Source organism: Myxine glutinosa, chromosome 3, assembly GCF_964187855.1.
Source record: "Myxine glutinosa chromosome 3, kmMyxGlut1.1, whole genome shotgun sequence".
NCBI classification, from domain to species: domain Eukaryota; kingdom Metazoa; phylum Chordata; class Myxini; order Myxiniformes; family Myxinidae; genus Myxine; species Myxine glutinosa.
Window position 1 is genome coordinate 116,426,194 of NC_136263.1, and position 23,453 is coordinate 116,449,646.

Consider the following 23,453-nt stretch of genomic DNA (forward strand, 5'->3'; position numbering starts at 1 on the left):
TTCACACTTTAAGCTGTTTGCAATGTCCATTGCAATGGTATGCTATGTCATTTTATTTTCAATATCCAGAAGTTATTATGGGTTTTCAGATGATGGTGGTTTGCGCAGCATAACTAAGAGTGGAGACATCGTGCTAACTGGCCTGATTGACGTCCATTTTGGAGTGGACAACATTCAGCATTCCTTTACAAAGACTCCCAATTTTCTTGGATGCAAATTGTAAGTACCGTATTGTAAACAATATCCAGGATATTTGAGATGCATTTGTTCACGACTATAAAGCTTCCAATAAACGTTCTCATTTAGTTTTACATTTCCTTGTGTTTCAGTTTAAATGAAATATTTTTACGTGAAATGATGGGAATGGTATTTACAATTACCGAGATAAACAAAAACTCATTGTTATTGCCCAACATCACTCTTGGCTATGTTATCTATGACACTTGTTATGCTATCCCAAAGGTTATTGAAGCAGGGTTAACAATTGTGGGTTCAAGAGTAAAATCAATAAGGAACACCCATTGTTCTCCGACTGCTGCTCTTGGTCCATTTTCTTCCAGACTTTCCCTCAACTTGAATAATATTTTGGGACTCTTCGATATTCCGCAGGTGACTACAAAAATGATAATGCTGAATTTGTTCTCTTTTTACCTTTTACTAATGGGTTAAGATGATAAGCATAAATCTTACCAAAGCAAGATGTGGACACTTACTGCCAAACATCAAGTGAAAAGTTAGTACATGTTCAATTTTTATTGCGTATTTTCAGTATTCTTTATGAAAATAACTCTTATATGCCTGTGTGAAGCAGTTACTGCCAAAAGGAGATGTAGCTCAGGCCCTATTTATTGGATGACAAACCTAGTTTGGCCTCGATCTGCATGTTTTTAAAAAATCATCTTTATAGCATACTGAATTGGCGCATTCATTTTGCTTAGAAATCAGATTCTCATAGAAATCCCTTAGAAATCGGATATGCTGTTAACTTTGTATTTTGTTACATGCTAGACATATGTGCAAAAACAGGACAAATATGGGTTAGCGATCAAACAAAGACTCAGGACATCTAAACAATCAAGCTTAAGAAATGGAAGTAGGCATGTCACATCAGCACAAAATAGATATGTGACAGTATGGATTGTATGGAGAAAATTGGAGTCTCAGGAGTCAGTGAAGGCAACCCTAATTTTGGAGATATGAGGTCGACAAATGCTATGGAACAGTAAAATGCATTCAGAAATGAAGAAAACAGAACTTTTTGACCTGGACTTTTTTGACCTTTTATTTTTTTAGGTGACCTGAACGTTCTTGTATTTATAAACCAGAATAATGTATTTTAATTTCATTGATAGTCGAAACAACTGAAGTGATGAAGTATTGAACCAGGTGGAGAAGTTGAAAGAGCGCAACAAATATCCGAAGAAAAATGAGAAACTTGGAGGCCCTCTGGAGTTCATTGACAATCCTTTAAATATTCCTCCATGGAGCAAAATGTGATACAGAAGGACAGGGAACAATCTGAAGCTTGTAAACTTCACAACTTGGTCCTCAAATATATACTCCTAATATAAAAATAAGATGGATACTTTTAGCTTTCCGAGTTCCTCCTTTGCATTTGGTATCCATTTAAGGAGACTACAACCAATGCAAAATGCAAACAAATTACAAAACTTTCATACCAATTCGCAGTGCACATACAAGCCTGCTCAACAATGAAAAGTAAATGATAAGTTTGTTTTTTGAGTACAGCTGTGGTCAAAATATTGGCACCCTTGCACTGAATAACTCACAATTTTTTCTATAAATATGTTTAAATTGATAAAACTATTTGATCTCCACAATTCTTTATTTGACTGATAATATTACAGAACCTGTGTTTTTGATTCAGAACTTAATATATCCTTTTAAATTGAGAAAATAAAAAGAAATGGCATTGACAAAATTATTGACACCCTGGACTTAATATTTGGTAGCACAGCCTTTGGACAAAATAACTGTAGTCAAGCACTTCCTATAGCCATGAATGAGCTTCCTACGCCTCTCTACTGGCAGTTTGGCCCACTCTTCTTGTGAAAACTGCTCCAGTTCTCCCAGATTTGAAGGGTGCCTTCTCCCAACTGCTGTTTACAGATCTCCCCGCAGGTGTTCAATGGGATTTAGATCTGGACTCATTGCTGGCCACTTCAGAACAGTCCAGCATTTGTCTTGAACTATTCCTGGGTGCTTTGTGAAGTGTGTTGGGGTCATTGTCCTGCTGCAAGACCCATGACCTTTGACGGAGACCCAGCTTTATGACACTGGGTTGAACATTGCGCTCCAAATGCTTTGGTAATCTCCTAATTTCCTGATGCCATGCACACATTGAAGGCACCCAGTGCCAGAGGCAGCGCAGCCACCCCAAACCATCACTGAACCTCTTCCATGTTTGACTGTAGGGAAGGTGTTTTTTTCTATGAATATTTCATTTTGTTTTCTGTTAACATAGAGATGATGTGCTTCACCAAAAAGTTCAAATTTGGTCTCATCTGTCCACAGGACATTCTCCCAGAAGGATTTTGGCTTGTTCATGTGTGTTTTGGCAAACTCCAGTCAGGCTTTCTTTTGTCTCTCTCTCAGCAGTGGGGTCCTCCATAGAAACCCCTTTCATTGAGTTGGTGATGGATGGTGCGAGTTGAAACTGTCGTACCTTGTGTCTGAAGGTCAGCTTGAATATGTTTGGCAGTTGATCGAGGTGCTTTCTCCACCATTTGAACAATTCTTTGCTGCAATCTTCGATCATGTTTTCTCTTGTGGCCACATCCAGGGGGGTTGGCTACAGTGCCATTGGCCTTAAAGTTCCTGATACCATTGCGTACGGTGGACACAGGAACATCAATGTGTCTGGAGATGGACTTGTAGCCTTGATATTGTCCATGCTTGGACACAATATTGTGTCTGACCTCCTCAGACAATTCTCTGGTTTTCTTTCTTTTCTCCATGCTCGTTGTACACACAGTGACACAAAACAGCAGAATGACTCCTTTTCTCCATTCAAACTGGTTGAATGGGTGATTTGTATATTGGAGGGCAACTGCAACTCACCACAGGTGAGTTCAATTCCAAAGTAAAGGAGAATCACCTGCTTGAAATCTAATTATTTCTAAACTTCTAAAAGGTGCCAATAATATTGTCTGGGACATTTTAGGATTTCTGTGTGGAATTAGTTAAGATTTAGTTATTTTATCAGCTTTTTTGGTTTGGTTCCAATGCAAACTAAAGAAATACACATGTGGATACCAATATATTTTTTAATTTCAACAATTTTCTGGAAGAAATGGTGCATTATTTGAAAAAAGTGCAAAGGTGCCAATATTTTTGGCCACGACTGTATATACAAAGATGCAGGTCCAGTTGAATCAACCTCTTACCGATTCATACCTACTGTTGTTTGAAAAATGGGGTGGAAAGGTGTATGGGTGAGTACTATATCTAGAATGTGTTTACGTAGCATGGTTGAGCGCTAGAGTAGGTTTGATTTATGCCTGTACTGGAGACACATAAGGGATAAGTTGTACATAATATGTGCATTGGGTAAGCAGTAAGTGTCCACCATTGAACATCATAGGGTAATGAAGTTGTCATGCAAAATGTTCTGTCTACAGGTGAGGGCAGTTGAAGAGCTTGAGGTGAGTGAACACATGGTGAGAATTTTTAAGTGATTCTTCACCAATGACATGTAGGACCAAAAACTGTATATAGCAGGATACTGTATCTCAAAAACTTATGGACGGATTTGGACAAAAATATGTGTACAGGTTCGGTGTGAAGGTCGGGATCTGGATACAATATTTTTTAATGTCATAAGTGATTCTTCACCGTTTAGAGATTGGGCCAAAAACGACAAAAAGCAGGATATTTCAAAAAGTTGTGGATTTATTTTGTCAAAACTTTTTTTTTTAAATAAATAAAATATTTTGTCAAAAACAAGCCAATTAGATTTTAGTATGTGACAAAAACGAATGGTCCGGATGCAGATCCGGTCTATCATTGGGATACGAAATGTAGACTGTTCAGCCTGGCGGATGTATGCACGTTACCGAGTGCCGTTTAAGCTTATAATAGTGTGTTCCCATCTTTCACTTCTTGCATGTAGGAAAGACCGCCTGTTGAGTGGCCATGGGAAGATATTAAATTGTAACAAATACTCCACGCTACAATAGCAAGGAGAGGATATTCAAGCTCTTTGGGCTTGCAGCGTCTTGCAAGATTGTTTGGCAAATCACGGAGGTATTAGACTTCCTGCTCAGATAGTCTGAGTTAGCAGACACTTTGAGGTGACAATACCTACATAGGATGCAGTTAATGTATTTATGTTACAAACTTTACAAAGCGAACAAGATTAAATATGCGAAAATAATGAATTAACAGGATGTTGCTTTGAAAGATGGGCAAAATGCCTGTTTTGCAAATAAATTTTCTTTAATCAAAATATTGAGTAACAGAAGTGCGAGATGAAAGACATTTGGTCAGTGGCACAAATAATAAATGCAACAAATGGATGAATAAATAAGTGAAGGAATGTTCTTCATTCTGGTGATCACCAGAGGCAGAACAATAGAGGCCCATTCTGGTAGAATAAAAGTCGACCAACATCAGCAGAGGCATCAGTCTTGATAAGCCTGTGGCCAGCCCAAAGCAATCAAATCCAATTAATCGATCAACTGTCACCGATTGGATTACAAAATAGGATATCACTTCTCTCCCTTTTTAAATCTACAAAACTCCCTCAGCAATTTTGAGACATTATGGAGAGATACACTCCCAAACACCATCAGCACGAGCATGAGACAACCTACAATTTACCAGTCAACCAACATGCAAGTGTTTACCAATATGGAGCTTGATCACAAAATACAGTCAAACTGGTGCTCCAGAAATATGCACTGAATGACACAACCCCACAGCTCCATCAACCAAATCAAGAACCGATCCAGCAGTGTCCTTGACTCTCGAGAAGCAATTTCCTCAGGTGAGGCCAAACTTCCTAGCATCAAGGTAGAGGCTGGCAGTCCTTCAGAAGCAATTTCCATTGATTTGTCACAGTTTCTGCCAAACTCGAGCTGAATGATTAATCACCCAATACACCAGCGGTATCCCACCAACAACATTTTGTAAATATATTTATGCAGACATCTACTTGGTAGTTCAAGCACCAAAGTTGGATGATGCAGGCATCATCCTTGAAGATCTCAAGATCTTGGAGACGTTCTTCAATTTAACTTCAAGGAATTAAAACGAAATGCCACCAAAACAGTCGTCTCTGACTTCCACCGAAATAACTGGGGCATCTTAAACACCCAGTATGAAGTTATATGGCGAAACCTTGATCAATGAATATAAGCAAAATATAAAGGTGTAACACTTGGTCATACCACTTGAGTAAAAAGAGAATTGAATAATTAGTGAAATTAACCCAAGCCAATCTCACTGAGGAGAAAAAAGAAGAAATTAGCAATTGCTGTTGCTACTGCTTATGAAAGAAATGCTGATGTCATTCCAATATAACTCTAAGATCATAGATTTTTCTCCTAGATAAATAGAAGACAGACTGTATAACTTTTTAAAGATACTTTGTCCTTTACAAATTGAGTTCTGAATATATATGTTGAAAGCTAAAAAGGTTTTCTCACTCTGTATTAAAGTTTGATTTTCTAATTAATAATTACAATGATGTCAGTGTGTGGTCTTAAATGTTCAAAGAAAACTAATCCGGAAAATATCTCTCATGTGAAATGTAAAAAAAATTATATGTCGGGGAATATGTGTGGGAGTAAAGAGTGAATCTATCTCTAAAGGTGATGCTCATAAATCTGGAGGAGATATACAAAAGTCTTTTCAGCAAGTAAATTGACAACTGGGACAGCATCTTTCGGTATATTCTTTATGTGGTCTTGCAACAAGCTTGGATAAAAGATTAGATGAAGATGGAAATCCAAAGGCTTGGAGCAGGCCTAAAAATAAGATTGATGAAGTTTGTATGAAATGCGATATTGATTATGGGAATAGCATGACGTTGGATGAGAAACATGAAGCCGATAGAGAAATGCTGCAGAATTTGTCTTTGATAAGAAATTCAACGTTAAGACAAAAAGTAGATAGGTTTAGAGCAAAAAAGTTGATATGAGCTAAATTAAAATTGGGGCTTTGTAAACTTGGTATTTAAAAAATCCAACAAAAAAAACAATATTAAGCTCTCATGATGTGGCTTGAGGAGCAAATAGAAATGAAAAAGTCTTATGGACCTTTTGATCACAAGCCTTGATTTTAAAAGCTTTTAGCTGATGAATTACATAAACCAATATTAAAGAGTTTAAAAGAATGAAGTTCCATTCCAAAGTGGTTGATTACATATGGTCTCCTGATTTAGTTGAACTTAATATCGATAAGGGATACAAGTATGCTTTAACTGTTATTGATTTATGATCACCATTTGTTTGGGCTCAATTGAAATATAAAAGATGCATCACTCTCGTGTTCGCCTTCCATCATATTTAATAGCAGCAAAAGAAAGCGAAATATATTGTTATGTTTTTGGGGTGGGGATGAAATACCTCAGTCAAGATAGAATAGTGTAGGTTTAGAATGCTCCGTATGCTGTGAAGCCACCTCGATGTAAATTAAGTTAGGCCAACTGTCCGGGTAAGAGCGTTTGCACGTTGCCATAAGGAGGGTGGTTTTGTGGTAATTAATTATAGGGACTGTAAGGTTAAATTCCTGGGAATTGTACGTGATTGCCTCCCTGTGGTTTTTCCCTAATGTTCTTATAACATTCGGCCAGCCAGGAAATCAAAGGCTCAGTAAAACAACAATTACACTGTAAATGGACTCATTCGCTCACAACGCCGCCAGGGCAAACAAACACCCAGCCCATTTGCCGATGGGCAGGGGAACGACGTCATCCGAACATTCCCGAACGGCGATTGGACTCCGCCCCCTACGACTCGTATCTGGGAGGCTACACTCTGGCCTTCATGATTGAGTAGAGCTCGGTAATTGTAGAAAGTGTGACGTCAGCGTGGAAGATTCGAGATTGAAGGGGAAAGGATGCAGTCGCACCATCTTGCTCTCTCTCTTCTGGTCCCGGCTTCGCGTAAGGGACGGTCGCTTCGCTCACTCTTTCCCTTTGTCTTGGTCGCACAGGCAAACAGCTGCATCTCAGGCAGTGTCCATTTTGTGAAACTTTGGAAAATGGAAATTTGACCTGGATCTCAGTCAACAGAGCATCTTCTCTTCGAGACTTGGCTATGGCAAACTTCCCTGCAAATGTCTGCTGCTCTTCTTCTGCTCCAATCGGTTCTTCTGATCATGTGCTTGTTAAAGTGGATATCTCTCTGGCCATTCTCAGAGAGCCTCCTCAGCGTCGACGAGTCTGGCATTTCACTCAGGCCGACTGGCATGGTCTTCAAGCAACCATCAATCATCTGGACTGGTCTCCCATCTCTAATGCCTCTGACATCAACTCTTCCTGGGAATTCTTCCAAAGTAAACTTCTCTCTCTCATGCACATATTTATTCCATCTCATCTTCCGTTGTCATACTCTTCCTCCCGTCCATGGTACACTGAATCTTGTGGTGAGGCAGTTGCCCTGAAACAACTTGCCTTTGCCTCTTGGAAGGCTAATCCAACTGAAGGCAGTCTCAGTTCCTTCCACCAAGCTCAGAACAAGTGTGTGTCTACCCTCAGGAGAGCCAGAAAACAATATCTCTCTATTCTCAAACCTGTCTCCCTCTTCCAAATCCTGGTGGCGTCTGGTCAAATCTGTTTCTTGTGTTTGTTCCCCCTCCATCCCCTCCCTTACCTCAAATGGCGACAAAGCCAAATGCCTCAACTCTGTGTTTGCCTCAAAATCTTGTGTCCCAAACCCATCTCTCTCTGTACCCAGCTGCTCCTGGACTCTGTGTCCTTCTCTCCTGACAAGGTGGAAAAGTTTCTTTCAATCCTCGACCTGATTCTGCAACTGGACCAGACGGCATCAGCCCACGGGTCCTAAAATCCTGCTCTACCGCTCTTTCACACCCTCTCTCTATTCTCCTCACCCTCTCTTTTGCTCAACGTCATCTCCCATCAGTTTGGAAATCAACCAACATCACCGCTTTACACAAAAAATGTGCAAGAACAGATCCTTGCAACTACAGACCAATCAGCCTTCTCCCAATTATCAGCAAAGTCATGGAATCCATCATTGTTTCGGATATCAAATCCTTCCTCTTCAACAATGGCTTGATCTATGATCATCAATTTGGTTTCAGACCAAGTCACTCTACTCTGGACATGCTGCTTCTGCTGCCTCAACAATGGATGGAGGTCCTCAATACCAAACAAGAAATCAGAGCTGTCTCCCTTGACATATCACGTGCCTTCGATATGGTCTGGCACCCCGCTCTGCCCACCAAACTCTCCTCCTATGGTATCCATGGAAATCTCTATGCATGGCTTGCGGACGTCCTCTCTGGTCGTAGTCAACGTGTGGCCCTGAATGGATTTCTCTCATCTCCACTTCCTTTTCAGGCTGGAGTTTCCCAAGGTAGTGTTCTGGACCCTGTGCTTTTTCTGGTCTTCATCAATGATCTCTCCGACTCTCTCGAAAATCCTCTCTATCTCTTTGCTGATGACTCCACTCTCTACCGCTCCATCTCTCATCCCTCAGATCGGCAGTCCACAGCCTCCTCATTCTCTGCAGACCTGGACAAAATCACAGACTGGTCAAACAGGTGGAACATGTCTTTCAATCCTGACAAATCACACACTCTTACTATGTCTCTCTGAAAAGACCAACTGGACAACCCTCCAATCTACTTTCTCAACAATCCTCTCCAAGAAGTTCTGTCACTCAATCTTTTGGGTCTCACTATCTGCCATGATCTTTCCTGGGAAAACAACATTTCCACGATGGCCTCCAAAGCCAGTCACCGTCTTGGCATCCTCCATCGTGTGAAGTCCTTCTTCGGCACTACTGAGCTACTCACCACACACAAAGCTTGCATCCGCAGCTTGATGGAGTACTGCTCTCCCCTCTTGGCTGGTGCTCCTGCCTCACACCTAGCTTGGCTTCACGCTATAGAAACCAAAGCTTTTAGAATCATTGGTGTCTCCCGTAATTAAGCTGGTTCTGAAGGCCGATCACTCTCTTCTGAGTTAGCATCTTTCTATCTTCTACCGACTCCTCAGAGGCCTTTCACTCCCTGCTCTGTCGGTGCTCTGTTCTGCAAATATTCCTGCAGGACGCACAAGATCTGCCAGCAATACTATTCTGGTGAAGCTGCCAAAATCAAGACTCTCTGCTCACCTTCACTCTTTCATTGCTTTTTTTCCCACCTCTGGAACAAACTCCCACACTCTCTTCGATCCCTCTGCTCCCTCCATGTCTTCAAAACAGCTGTCCACCACCATCTCTTATATTTATCGTTCCCCTCTTGTCCCCCGCTCCCTTTATTATATGTTCTATGTGTTAGCTCTTACATGAGCCTTGAGTATACAAAAACAAAACTGCAGATGAAATGGGAGGAATCTGTGCATAAAAAAGTGCATACTTTGGTGGAAGAATTCACAAATCACTTTAGTATCTGACATGGCAGATATAGGAGAACACTCCTCCAAAAAAAATTGCTGCACATGGTCAACGTACAAGGCCCAGTCTTTGCCTTTGGAAATCACTTCAATCCATCCATACTTCAGGCCGACATAATTTCTCAACAATCTCCAAAAAATCAATGACAACCACTTTGTACCTCCATTTACCTCAACACCATTATACTATCTCCCTGTGACTGCCAGAGGCAGAACACTTGATGCCCGTTCTGGTTGGGCTAAGGATTTTATTTGACTGCCATCAGCCTTCCTCGCTGACCAGCCTGTGGTCAGTCCAAACCAATCAAACACAATGGATTTATTGACCGGCAGTGATTGTATAACACAATGGGATAGCTTGAGAAGAGAGAATATGGAGAAAGCAGCGAAGGATTATGAGGGGTTAAGAGGGGATAAAATATCCTGTTTGGCATCACAGAGAGGTTTTAATGAATTAAGCGGAGATGGCATTTAGGAAAGATGAATGAATGGAATCCCATCACAGAGGAGAAATCTTAGGATGAGATTATTTAAGCTGGAGGACAAAATGGCAGCAGATCAAACAGAAGAAGTAATTACAAGAGGAAAGGCCGCAAGCATTGAACCAACCAAAACCCAGTTATTTAGGGTATCGAGATTGAAGAAGAAATGCTTCATTAATTTAGCTTACGGAAGATTAAAGTAGTTTTGGACACTATACTGTAATACAAAAGTGTCCTACTTTCAGGTCGGAATCACATCAACGTGTAAGTGCTTGAGTGACAAGAAACGATTTCCTTCATTTGTCCGTACGGTACCGAGTGATGCTTTCCAATCCACTGCGATTGCAAACCTGGTTCGGTACTTTGCTTGGCACTATGTTGGGATGTTATCAGTTGATGATGAGTATGGAAAGAATGGAATAACACAGATTTTAGCTGAAACAGAAGCAGATGGTGTTTGCGTTGCTTTCCATCATAGTCTCCCAAAAGTGCGGGATAAAACTGCCTACAGGAAGCTTGGTGAGTGTCCTTTTTCTCCTTTCTACAGCATATTTGGAATGCGAGAGCCTGCTTTCATGCAAATACGAAAGGATTATTTAACAGGTATTGACTTTTACGTTTTTTTAAATGAGGAAGGTGAAGAAATTATTCAAGCAAAAGCAAGTGTCGTTTTGCTCTTCACTACGGAGCCAGATTTATTTCCATTTGCAGAAGAGCTTTTAGATAGAAATATAACAGGCATGACATGGATTGCAACAGAAGCATGGGTTGGCTCGTTGTATTTAAAAGAGTCACAATTCAGACACATCTTTCAAGGTGCAATTGGATTTGCTTTACAACAAGGAAATATTCCTGGTTTGCGAGAATTCCTGCTAAACTTGAAACCAGGAATCATGATCTCAAATGGCAATATGCAAACACAAGTAATTTATCAAAGAACATCTCAATGTGGTTTATCAATAAGGTCAACAAGTAACTTCACTCATCCTCATGGATTTGGAGGGAACATTACATTGATAGATAAATTTTCATTTCAAAATAAAAGGGAACGACAAAAGAGCATTAATAAATTGACCAGAGGCAATGATGCAGAAGTCATCTTGAAAAGTCCTGACAAAGATGGCTCCCTGGATGTGTTTTTATTGAATCTTTGGGAAGTGATTTTTAACTGCACCTGGAACAGTGAGAATCAACTTATTCAGATGTGCACAGGTCAAGAAAAATTGAGTGATGTAGATACAGTATTCACAGATACATTAGAAATCCGAACTACCTCCCACATTCAAATGGCAGTACATGCCATAGCCCACGCATTGCATGACCTGAGGAGTTGCGCTGCAGGTGTTGGACCTTTTGAGAATGGCTCTTGTGCCAATATATCTGAATTTTCACACAGACAGGTAAACACCTAACACAACTAATATGGTTTATTTCATTTCATCAATTTAATTGTTTTTATTGTCCACATGAAACATAAATTTTTCATCCATTGACAATTCAGTTCAAAAAGGGTGCATCACACCCGTTTTGCATTAGCCTGCAACATACGAGTTGAAATAGGCACAAATTACAGTCTAAAACGACAGCACAAGGTAGGAGGAGCACAAAGGTGAACTCCTGAATGATTGAAACAAAAACAAACATAAAGTGGGTACAATGGGTGCTGCATTATCCTGTGAACATTCAATACAGCAGGTTTCTTATACAATGGAGTGATTCAAGGAAAGTTTGTCCATTTTACATGCAGGCAATCTACCTGGATCTTTCCAATTTATTTACATGCACATGGTCTTATAAAAAATTAACAGTATTTAACAGAAAATTAACAGTACAAAATAGTATCGTGTGATTCCCTCCCAGTTAACACCAGGAGAGTCACGGATGGCCAATAGCGAGCTTTGATACAACCTCACTTTGATATAACCCCGCTTTGATACATCTCCGCTTTGATACATCTTCGCTTTGATACATCCCCGCTTTGATACAACCTTTTCCATTTTCCCCCACTTTGATACAACCCCACTTTGATGTAAGCCTGCTTTGATACATCTCCGCTTTGATACATCTCCGCTTTGATACATCCCCGCTTTGATACAACCCCGCTTTCATACATCCTTTTTCATACAACCCCACTTTCATGAAAATTAAACCTACACAGAAAAGTCACATGGCTGGAGAAGATAAGATGTGAAGTTTCTTCTTCTTCACAATAACAACTGCTACCTCCCAGACTGTACGACCAATCATGTTGAAATTTTAAACACTTATTCCAATTGACGACATCTACATTAGGTAAAGTTTCATGTTGATCAATCAAGAAGTTCGAGATAATTTTTTTTTAAATATTTCCCTTCAATTATTTATGGCTGCCAAACCGAACAATCAATCATGTTGAAATTTTACACACTCATTCCACTTGAGCCCTTCCACATTACTTTGAAGTTTCACGTCGATCAACGTAGTGGTTCAATAGATACAATGTTTTTAAGATTTCCATTGAATTATCTATCGCTGCCAAACGATGTGACCTATCTTAAATTACAAAAAGTCATTTTTAGCAGTCAGACATGTGTCATGGGTATGTGATTATGCATGCAGTTTGGCCTCAATCTGTTCAGTCGCTTCAGAGAAAATGGGTTTTTGTGATTTTTAAGGTTTTTCCCATAAACAATATGGCGGCCTAACCACATGACCTATGACATCATTTTTTCCCCTACATAAATTTATATCGAGATGATGCTCCAAAAATTTCATCCTGATCGGATGAAGTTTTTTACTTATCGAATTATGACATCATAATGGAGGCACCTGTGACACCATTATTCACATACATTATTCTTCCTGAAGAGTTCTTTACAATGAGTCATGTCTCAATCTTTTCTACATCCTGCTTTTCGAGATATAGAACTGCAAAGTTTTTTGTTTTTTCCAAGATGGCGCCCGTACCATTTGACCTATGGAGTCATAATTACCATTAAAGCATTCTACAGGCTGAGCTGCTCCTATTGTGAAAATTTCCTGTCAATCGGTCCAACTGTTGCAGAGAAAATGATTTTTAAAAGAAATAAATCTGAAAAATGGCAGTGGCACAATCAGTTCGATAGCCTGAGAAGAAATAGTGTTACGTTTCGTCTTCTTAAAACAATAACGACTTCTGGCTTCCAGACCGTACAACCAATCATGTTGAACTTTTAAAAGCATAATCCTCTTCATGACTGCTACATTACATTAAAGTTTCATGTTGGTCAATGCAGCGGTTTTTTTTTTCATGCAGCCCCAGATTTTGACTTGACGCAAATTAAAAAGGTTAATTTGAGCGTCCCAACATGGGGAAGATTTGTATAAAATTTTCACTCGATATATTCAAAAGTGAGGGAGGAGATAGGTTTTAAAGTTGATGCTTCAAAACGTCAATAATTCCTAAACCATGTGACCTATGACATCATGGTCGTTGAACTTTTTGTTCGTCATTGCTATGCGATAATGCATGCAAAGTTTTGGGCTTCATCTGTTCAGCCGTTTCGGAGAAAAATGGTTTTTAGTGTTTTTCATGAAAAACAATATGGCGGCCGAACCATGTAACCAATGACGTCAAAATTGCTTGGATTCTGAATATTTTTCACTTAGGTCATGTACAAAAAATATCATATTCATGGCATCAAGGGTTATATTTGTCGAATTCTAACCTTGTAATGTTAGCACTTTTAATGTTCTAAATAAACATTTTTTTGGGTCCCAATGCAGAGTTATTTAGAATGAGCCATGATTCAATAGAGGGGCAAAGAGGGGCAAAGTTGAAGTTTTTTTTCCAAGATAATGCCCATACCACGTGACCAATGACGTCATAATTAGCAGCAGAAATTTATATAGGTCTAGGCAATCACTTTTTGAAAATTTCGTGCCAATTGGACCACTAGTTGCAGAGAATATTAATTTAATGTTTTCAGACATGAAAAACTAGGTGGGAGGGAAGAAGAAAAATAATAAATTATAGGAGTTTGAAAAGGTATCCCTCTCTTGTAGATTTGGTCCCCTAATGAAACATAAAATAACTAGAATGACACCCTTCAACGTCGCGAGGTCGTCCAATATGCCTCCGCCCACGTTATTACATCATTTAACATACTTGCACCAAGTTTGATTAAAATCTCTTCAGCTGTTCTCAAGTATCACATTTATATTTTCTGGCATGACCTCTGACCTTTGTCCTTTTGATTCTGAAATCTAATCAGTTCATATTTGCATCATAATATACAGTGGTGATGTAAAGTTTGTGAACGCTTTTGAAATTTCTGTATTTCTGCATATATTTGAACTAAAATGTGACCAGATCTTCATCTAAGTCTGAAACATAGGGGCAAGTATATTGCACTCACCTGGTAGAATAAACAGTATACTGCACTGACTGAAGGCATTTTCAATGTTTGCTAGAAGACAGGACAGCTTGTAGAATCATACTAACATAATCATAAGACTTTAAACAAACAAAGAAAAAAATACCTATTTTGTGGGCAACCCCCCCCCCCCCGCCTCCTCCCCCACCCCGCATACCTCCTCAGACCCCAATTTTTCTAATGCCTTGAACAAACATTGGTACATCACAGGTGATGAAGGTTGTGGTGAAGTTTCATCGAAACTGCGTGTGTAGTTTTTGAGAAGAAAACAAATACCTATTTTGGGGGGAAACCCTCCCCTTAGACCGCCAAAGGGGCAGATTTTTTAAAATGCCATGATCAAACTTTGGTACAGCACAGGTGGTGAAGGTTGTGGTCAAGTTTCATCGAAATTGTGTGAGTAATTTCAGAGAAGAAAGCAAATACCTATTTGTGGGTGGGGAGGGGGGGGGGGGTCAAACCTTGACCCACTTTAACCCCCGTAGACCCCCTTAGACTTTGATTCTTTTTTTAGTGCCATGACCAAACTTCGGCACGTCATGGGGGATGAAGGTTGTGGTCAAGTTTCATCGAAATAGTGTGTGTAGTTTCAGAGGAAAAAACAAATTGCTATTTTGAGTGGTGAAACCTGGATCCACTTTGACCCTGGTAAACCCCCTTAGATCCCGATTCTATTAATGTCGTGAACAAACTTTAGTGTGAACACAACGAATATAATTTGTGTCAAGCTTGGTCACAATCCCATCAGCGGTTTCAGAGAAGAAGTTGCAAGTGTTTACAGACGGACTGACAGACAGACGATGCGCCATCTCATAAGTTCCACTGAACTTCATTCCAGGTGAGCTAATAATAGATAAAGAGAACCTGAGGAAACAAATAGAACACAAAAACATCTACTTTTTCATTTATTTATTGAGCAAAATGATCCAACAATCAATTTCTTTGTCAGAAAAAGTATGTGAACCTCTAGAAGTCTAGATTAATCAGCTCATTTAAGAGGGTAATTACAGTCAGGTGTTCCAATCAACGGGATGACAATCAGGAGTGAGTTTGGGTCGCCCTGCCCTACATTAAGAACATAATTTTTTGGTCACCATCAGAGTCTGGTCTTTACCACACAGGTTTATGGAAGCGTGTCATGCCCTGATCAAGAGATTTCTGAGAACCTCAGAAAAAGAGTTGTCGATGCTCATCGGTCTGGAAAGGGTTACAAAACCATTTATAAAGATGTTGGGCTCCACCAATCCACTGTCAGACAGATACTGTACAAATTGAAAAAAAATTCAACACCATTGTTACTCTTTCCTGGAGTGGTCATCCAATGAAAATCACTCCAAGAGCAAGGCGTACAATATTCCAGAAGGTAGCAAATAATCCCAGGGTAATGTCTAAGGATCTCCAGACCTCCCTTGTGTTGGCTAACGTCAGTGTTCATGAGTCCACCATCAGGAAAACAATGAACAGCAATGGTGTAGAAAGGGAGGGTAGGGTAGCAAGGAGGAAACCACTGCTCTCCAAGAAGAAAATTACCGCCGTCTCAAGTGTGCCAATGACCTCATGGATGATCCCAAAGGCTATTAGAAGAATGTTATGTGGCAGATGAGTCAAAAGTGGACTTTTTGGCTTAAATGAGAAATATTATGTTTGGCAAAAACCAAACACTAGTCCAACATAAGAACCCCATCCTAACAGTGAAGCATTGTGGTGGGAGTATCATGGTTTGGGGCTGCTTTGCTGCCTCAGGACCCAGATAGCTTGCCATCATTGACGGATCCATGAATTCTGGATTGTATCAGCAAATTATACAAGAGAATGTCAGGGCATCTGCTCCTGAGCTGAAGCTTAACAGAAAGTGGGTCATGCAGCAAGCCAACAATCCTAAACACAGAACAGAATGGCTGAAGCAGAAGAGATTTTGCATTTTGGAATGGCCAGTCAAAGTCCAAACCTGAACCGAATTGAAATGTTTTTGCAGAACCTGAAGCAAGCAGTTCATGCAAGAAAGGCCACAAGTATCCGAGTTGAAGCAGTTCTGTAAGGATGATTGGGCCAAAATTCCTCCAAGCTGATGTTCAGGACTGATGAAGAGTTACAGGAAACATTTGGTTGAAGCTATTGCTGCACAAAGACCAGTTATGAATGTAAAGGTTCACATACTTTTACTGACAAAGAATTTGAATGTTGGATCATTTTGCTCAATAATTAAATGAAAAAGTAGATTTTGGTTCTTGCGTGCTATTTATTTAATCAGGCCCTCTTTATGTGTTATTTGGACTTAGATAAAGATCTGATCACATTTTCGGACAAATGTATGCACAAATACAAAAAATTTGAATGGGTTCACAAACTTTTTCTCACCACTGTATACTTATACCAAGTTTGGTCAAAACTCCATCACTGGTTCACAAGTAAGATAATTTTCACCTCATGGGCCCTTTGACCTGTGACTTTGATCTCTTGACCTCATAATCTAATCAGTTCATTATTGCATCATTATACATACTTGTACCAAGTTTGACTTTGTTCCGTTCAGCCATTCTTCAGTTATCGCGTTAACGTAAACCAATCACCGATGCATGAACGGATGGACGAATGGACAGCCGGATGGACAACCTGAAAACAAAATGTTTCCAGCAGTTTCTTTTTGTCAGCGGCGACACATAAACATTTAAATCCAAGTGCTGTATTGCATTCGGAACAGCTAGGTTACTTCTGCCTCACTTTGTTTTGAGAGAGATGGTGGGCAAAGAAATCCCAACCTAAAACATGATATGAGATTTAATTCCTCTGATTTTTTACTTTTTAATGTTCTTTTTTTGTTTATATTACAATGCTTCACTCTGTGTTCCTCACCGGCAGTTGCTGTTTTATCTTCGGAAAGTTCGTTTTATGAACAATCTTGGTAATTTGGTGAGTTTTGATGAGAATGGAGACCCTCCTGCTATTTATGAAGTTCTCAACTGGCAACCCGACAGCACAGGTGGATTACGATTCCAGCTCATAGGAGGGTTCGATTCCACAGCAGCAAAGGACAAACAACTTCACATCAACACAAACTTGGTTGTTTGGAATCATGGCGGGAATAAGGTAACACATGGCAAGTAGTAGGAATATGTTGATTCCAAGGCATCTCATCATAAAGTCTAACTAAGTACCACTGAAGTATTATTAAGTACTACCATTTATCTACTACTATATAAGTGCTACTTGTGTCAATGGAAGCTGTGAGATGCCCCAATATTTCAGTAAATCTGACTTTTGGTAAAAGTATATTATATATGTACTGTAGTTCTTCAACCTACCTCTAAAATGCAGCAGTGCTGGAGAACCACTTATTGTTATTATATTTTAAAGATAAAGATATCGATAAATAGTAAAAAGAAAACAATCATCTCCAAAAATACTTTCAAAAAATGTTTTGTTTCTAAAATTTTCTTTTCCAAATTTTCTTTTCTAAAAAGTTAATATAAAACAGGAAAAAAATTTTCCAATAAAAGTTTTTTGTAAAAAAACAAAAACCTTTTATGCAATCTTTCTCCCTTTAAATAGTGAGAAAAACGCATCTCTTAAAAAAATTATTTTAAACAATCTTACTCTATTAGAAATACGGTGAGAAAAACTCATCTAAAAACACTCCTCTTTTTATTCAAATTTATTTTATGCAATCGTTCTCGTTCTCCATATAAATCATTGCAATGTTTCAAAAAACGACAACAAATATTACAACAAACGCAATCACACAAAGACACACTTAATATATTTCCTCAAATCCAAACAAGTAGAGTGAGAAAAACAACATTGTGATGTCTGCTCAGAGGACTTGTTGAAACATAATTACAAGAAACAACTTCAATTGCATAAACAAACAAAAGGCAGAAGTACCCATTCCATTCAGAATCAGAATATTGTTATACTTGCTCAAAGTATGTCAAAAAACGCTATTATAAAAGACATATCAAAACTAAAACACAATATAATTGATGATGAAAAAGCATTTAAATTGATGAAGCATTTAAAAATAACTTTTTGGTTAAAAAAAAAACAGAAACAAAATCAAAAGCTTCTGCAATTGCCAATATTCATCCAATGCACATTTCAAATATGCACACATCACTGCACAGGAAGGGCATCCGGCCATAAAAACATTGCCTCAAACAGGGAACCATGATTGTCATGGGGCCCGCAAGGCTAACCCCCGCTCTCGCGGGGAAAATGGCCTTAAAACGATCATTCATTCATTCATTCACTGCACATATGAAATCACACATTCCTGCACATTTACAATTGCTCCATATTACAACTCCATTTACCCTCACCATCACTTCACCGCAATTTAATGTATTCTCATTTACTCTCTCCAATTGCAAAATCATCTTACCTTTCATGAGTGTATCTATTATATATGGTGGGGGTTAGTGGTCGTAAGGGGTGGAAGGGGCAGGAATGGACGGGGGGGAGTTGGATAGGGGTGGTGTTTGGGATGTGCTGGCGAGAAGGTTGGGGAGGGGGGGGGGGGGGTTAAATCGTAGATGCATACTTGAGGCTCATGGAAGAGATCAGTCCTATAACCAATTTAATGGACAGGAGAAGCTAGTGCATGAGGAGGTTTATGTTATTGAGAATATATTCACACCTTTTTATTGACAGGGTCAAATCGTTTTCCCCGAATTAACATTAAAGTCAATGGGAGGATATTGGAAGGTCTCCCCTCAACATTTTCCCCCTCCTATCAGACTACTCCTGCAGACACGGCCATCTTGAATATTTTTGCATGTTAACAATGTATGATTGTTTTTCAAATGTTATTTGTCTATTTTGTTGTCAGATTCCTCAATCTATTTGCAGTGACCCTTGTAAACGTGGCACAAGAAAGATTTTGAGAAAAGGTGAACCATTTTGTTGCTACGATTGCATCACGTGTAAATTGGGAGAGTATTCGAATGCAACTGGTAAGGATCATTAATGCACTTTGTAAATTATTTCTATGTAATATGCCATTGATACCAGGACAAGGAAATGATAAACCATCTCTGAAGATGAAAGTAAAAATAAATATAACAATTAAATAATAATAATAATAATGATGAAAAATCACTCATAGAGTGACACTTGGCAAAAGAGAACAAAGTAGAATAACACTCAGTAGAGCATCATTTTGACCTCAAAAATAATTGGTGGTTGAATTCAGTGACCTGATATGCAAATCGTCTTCAAATTTTAAGATAATCGAATGAAAACTGACAATGTTAGAAATTTGGCCTGCATTGACCTTTTGTCCTATGTTGACCTCAAATATAATTGGTGGTTGAATTCATTAAGCTGATATGAATATCGTATTCAAATTTCATGTCAATCGGATGAAAATTTAGGATTTTAGAAATGTGAAAAGTTTGTTGACTGTTGGACTATGTTGACCTTTCGGCCTATGTTGAGCTCAAAATAGTTGGTGGTTGATGTCAGTAAGCTGATATGGAAATCCTATTCAAATTTCAAGTAAATCGGATGAAAATTTAGGATTTTAGAAACTTGAAAGGGTTATTGACCTTTGGCCTATGTTAACCTTTTGGCCTATGTTGATCTCAAATGTAGTTGATGGTTGAATTCAGTCAGCCAATATGAAAATCATATTGCAATTTCAAGTCAATCGGATGAAAATTGAGGATTTAAAAAAATTGTAAAAAGTGGTTGACCTTAGGCCTATGTTGACCCTTTGGCCTATGTTGATCTCAAAAATCGTTGGTGGTTGAATTAAGTTCACTGATATGAATATCTAATTCAAATTTCAAGTCAATGGGATGAAAATTGAGGATTTTAGGAATTTGCAAGAAGTGCTTGACCTTTGGCCTATGTTGATCTTTTGACCTATGTTGACCTCAAAAATAGTTGTTGGTTGAATTCAATTTGCTAATATGAAAATGTAATTCAAATTTCAAGTCAATGGGATGAAAATTGAGGATTTTAGGAGTTTGTAAGAAGTGGTTGACCTTTGGCCTATGTTGACATTTTGACCTCAAAAATAAATAGGATTCTGTCGGACCACCAACCTCTACCATTTGGTGAAGGTTTGTGAAGATCAGATTAAAATTGTGACCAGTAGGCAAGTATAAGTGAGCGGACAGACAAACACACACACAAACACATAAACTGGAGTGATCAACATACGGTTCCAAATTTTTTTTTAGTGGTTGTACCCTCCAAAAACTAGCTGCTTTCTGGAAACATCTCATACATGACTTCATTAATATATGCTTCAAACCTGTTTTTCATATCTGTGTTCACATACCATATATGGTTCCATACTCATATTCATGTGTCATGCATGTGATTATGTCATCACCTAAGAATAATAACCAGACTACACAATTTAATTCATTCTTGCAAAGAAGAATATTACCTGCGTGTTAAGGATAAGGAGATGTGTGGAAGCACAATTAAAAAACAACAAATACACAATTTAAAGAATAGAGAATTATACGAGTATGATAACGTTGCTATAGTTTATATGACAAAGAAGGAAGTAAATGAGATAAATATACAAAGCCAGGGAATACAAACAAATTTAACAAATGGAAGACGGTGAGGTATTACCTGTCATCATATTAATCTCTCATATATTTCTGAAATATGAATATTTTTCAAACATAAATGACAGGAATAAGACTTCAAGCTTCTTCCTGTCATTTATGATTTTTTGTGTTCAAGGATTCTTACAAGAAAATGGTGCTGGATATTCCATTCCATATGAATTGGAACATAGACACGGGAAATGTTTTTACTGAAAAACTGCCCATATACTGATATTGATAAACCCAAAAATGCAGATTTGATTAAAATATCACGTTAAAATGTACTTCTAAAAGTGTTGAAATATAGAATTCTTTTCGAAATTAACAACAAATCTTATTGGTTTCCCTTTATGAGAAAAATAATTTTGGACAAGTCAAGAGACGACGATGGTTCACGAGCGAGCGGTATTCAATGACAAAGGACGGACTATAACCGAAACAGGCCCGGACTGGGGGTCGGGGGCCCACGTGGCAGGTGTCGGCCCCCGACATGCGGTGCACATGCCTATTTACAAAGGGCCCCAATGCGCTGCGTGCGCAGGCCTTTAAGAGCCAGCTGTATATATATATATATAAATGCGTCTGTCTTCACCAACGCCTGGAACAGAGAGAGTGAATGTGAATGTGACCGCCTTTTACCGTGCGAGGAACAGAGAGAGATAATGCCAAATGCGGCTGCTCGTACCCAGAGCCCGGACCAATAGAGAAAGCACAAACTGCGACAGCTTGTCACGAACTCCAGGACAGAGAAAGATAAAATGGCGGTGCTTTCCCTTTTTGCTCCGACTGTCTCGAACGTTATCTCTCACGTCACACTCGATCTAATCACAGCACCATCAAATCGTCCTAACCAATCGTCCTTTGGGGCGTGGCCTCACGGCTACTCTTGGTGCCCATTGAGAGGTTTTGGCTGGGTGGTGTCGTAGTGTCGGGGTACCGTCGGCGATTGCGTTGTTTTCATTAGGTGCTGATCACATGGTTGGCCGAATTAATGTCATAAGAACAAAGGGAAAATCACAGAGGTGATCACACACTGTGAATTTACCCCTATGCCCTAAACTAAATAGCATAGTTTTACCCCTCGCAAGGAGACACATAACGCTTACACGGACATCCGGCCCTGACTTAAATACATGAGGTTTCTTCTTCGCGACATTCGAGCACACTGCTTTATACAAATCTACCTCGACTAAGATATTTCATTACCTACCCCACACACGTAACAATATGTTTCATATTCTATGCGCTGAGGAGATGGTTCAAGGGCTGTAAGGGATGGTGAAGATGAGGAAGAAAAGAGAGAAGGAGGAGTAAAGAGAGGAGCGGGAGAAAAGGGAGAAGGATGAGAGGGACAAAAGAGAGGAGAGAGATGATTGAGTGGTTGGAGAGAAGGAGAGGGAGAAAAAAAATACAGAAACCAGTGAGATTTGAAAAAGATTGGAGGTGTCACAGAAAATAAGTCATGCTCAATGCACTGAAGAGGAAAATATAGAATTAACAAGTCTACTGAAAATATTAATGGCAAGAATAATACCTTCAATGAAGAGATATAACGGAGAAAGTGAAGAAGAAAAATATTATGCAGTTGTTGTTGTTGTATAGCCCCGGACAGTTCTCTTGAACAAGCCTACAGCACGGAGACAGCTGATCAATCTCCTAGGAGCGACCCAGATGTCCCCCACATCCAGGATGATGTAACCTTGCCTTCACAAAGTCAGTGCGATGATAGAGGTAGAGAGAGGGAGATCGAAAGAGAGAGAAGAGACAGAGACAAGAGGGAAACGGCCGGTCCATGGGGACCGATCGACTCTCTGACCGGGACCGCTCTGCCCTGACGAATCTGGACAGCAGGGAAGAATGTGGAGGATTTGGCTCCCGACTTGCATTGGAGGGTACAACTACTGCAAAGAGGCGTCTTCGATAGTTGTAGATTATGTAGTTGATGATGTTGGTGTTATTGACTTTGGCTAAAGCTTTACAAAAAAAAATAATCAAAAATGAATGGAGGAGAGAGTAAAGGCATTTCTAAGTATACTTTATGTTTTAAAAATTAAGATACTGCAGAATTTGTTTGAAGCTAAAAAGTTTTTTTTGCATTCTGTTGGAATTTTTCTCATAAATAAAACAGACAGCAATTTTTTTCTTAAGTGTAAAAATAAAACTGATACCAAAAATATCTCATTTGTGAAAAGTAAAAATAATAGGGTTTCTTGAATTTGACAAGATATTTGTCTTGAATTTGGCAATGCCTCCTCCTCCTCCAAACAACTTGAACAAAAGGGGATATGTTTGGTGTGTGGCACTAAAAAGAGTAAATTAATCTCCAAACAAAAACGTGGGGAAGCAGGTTTATTAACCAATTTTTTTTATCATGAAGCAGATTTAAAACAACTGGCATTCTGGG

At 39.1% G+C, this 23,453-nt stretch overlaps 1 protein-coding gene across 1 annotated transcript; it reads left to right on the forward strand.

Annotated features, from left to right (window-relative positions):
• The first annotated feature begins 363 nt into the window (after positions 1-363).
• LOC144891219 (vomeronasal type-2 receptor 1-like) lies at positions 364-21,281 on the forward strand. The gene is made up of 4 exons (XM_078773602.1): positions 364-609; positions 10,335-11,012; positions 17,343-17,570; positions 21,186-21,281. The coding sequence occupies exons 1-4, from the start codon at positions 364-366 to the stop codon at positions 21,279-21,281; spliced, it is 1,248 nt and encodes a 415-aa protein (XP_078629728.1).
• The last annotated feature ends 2,172 nt before the right edge of the window (positions 21,282-23,453 follow it).

Coding starts and splice junctions, on each gene's coding strand:
- LOC144891219 (XM_078773602.1), top strand. CDS start 364: ATGGTATTTACAATTACCGAGATAAACAAAAACTCATTGTTATTGCCC. Junction 11,013..17,342: donor ATGGCAATATGCAAACACAA/GTAATTTATCAA, acceptor CCTCACCGGCAG/TTGCTGTTTTATCTTCGGAA. Junction 17,571..21,185: donor GGAATCATGGCGGGAATAAG/GTAACACATGGC, acceptor TTTGTGTTCAAG/GATTCTTACAAGAAAATGGT.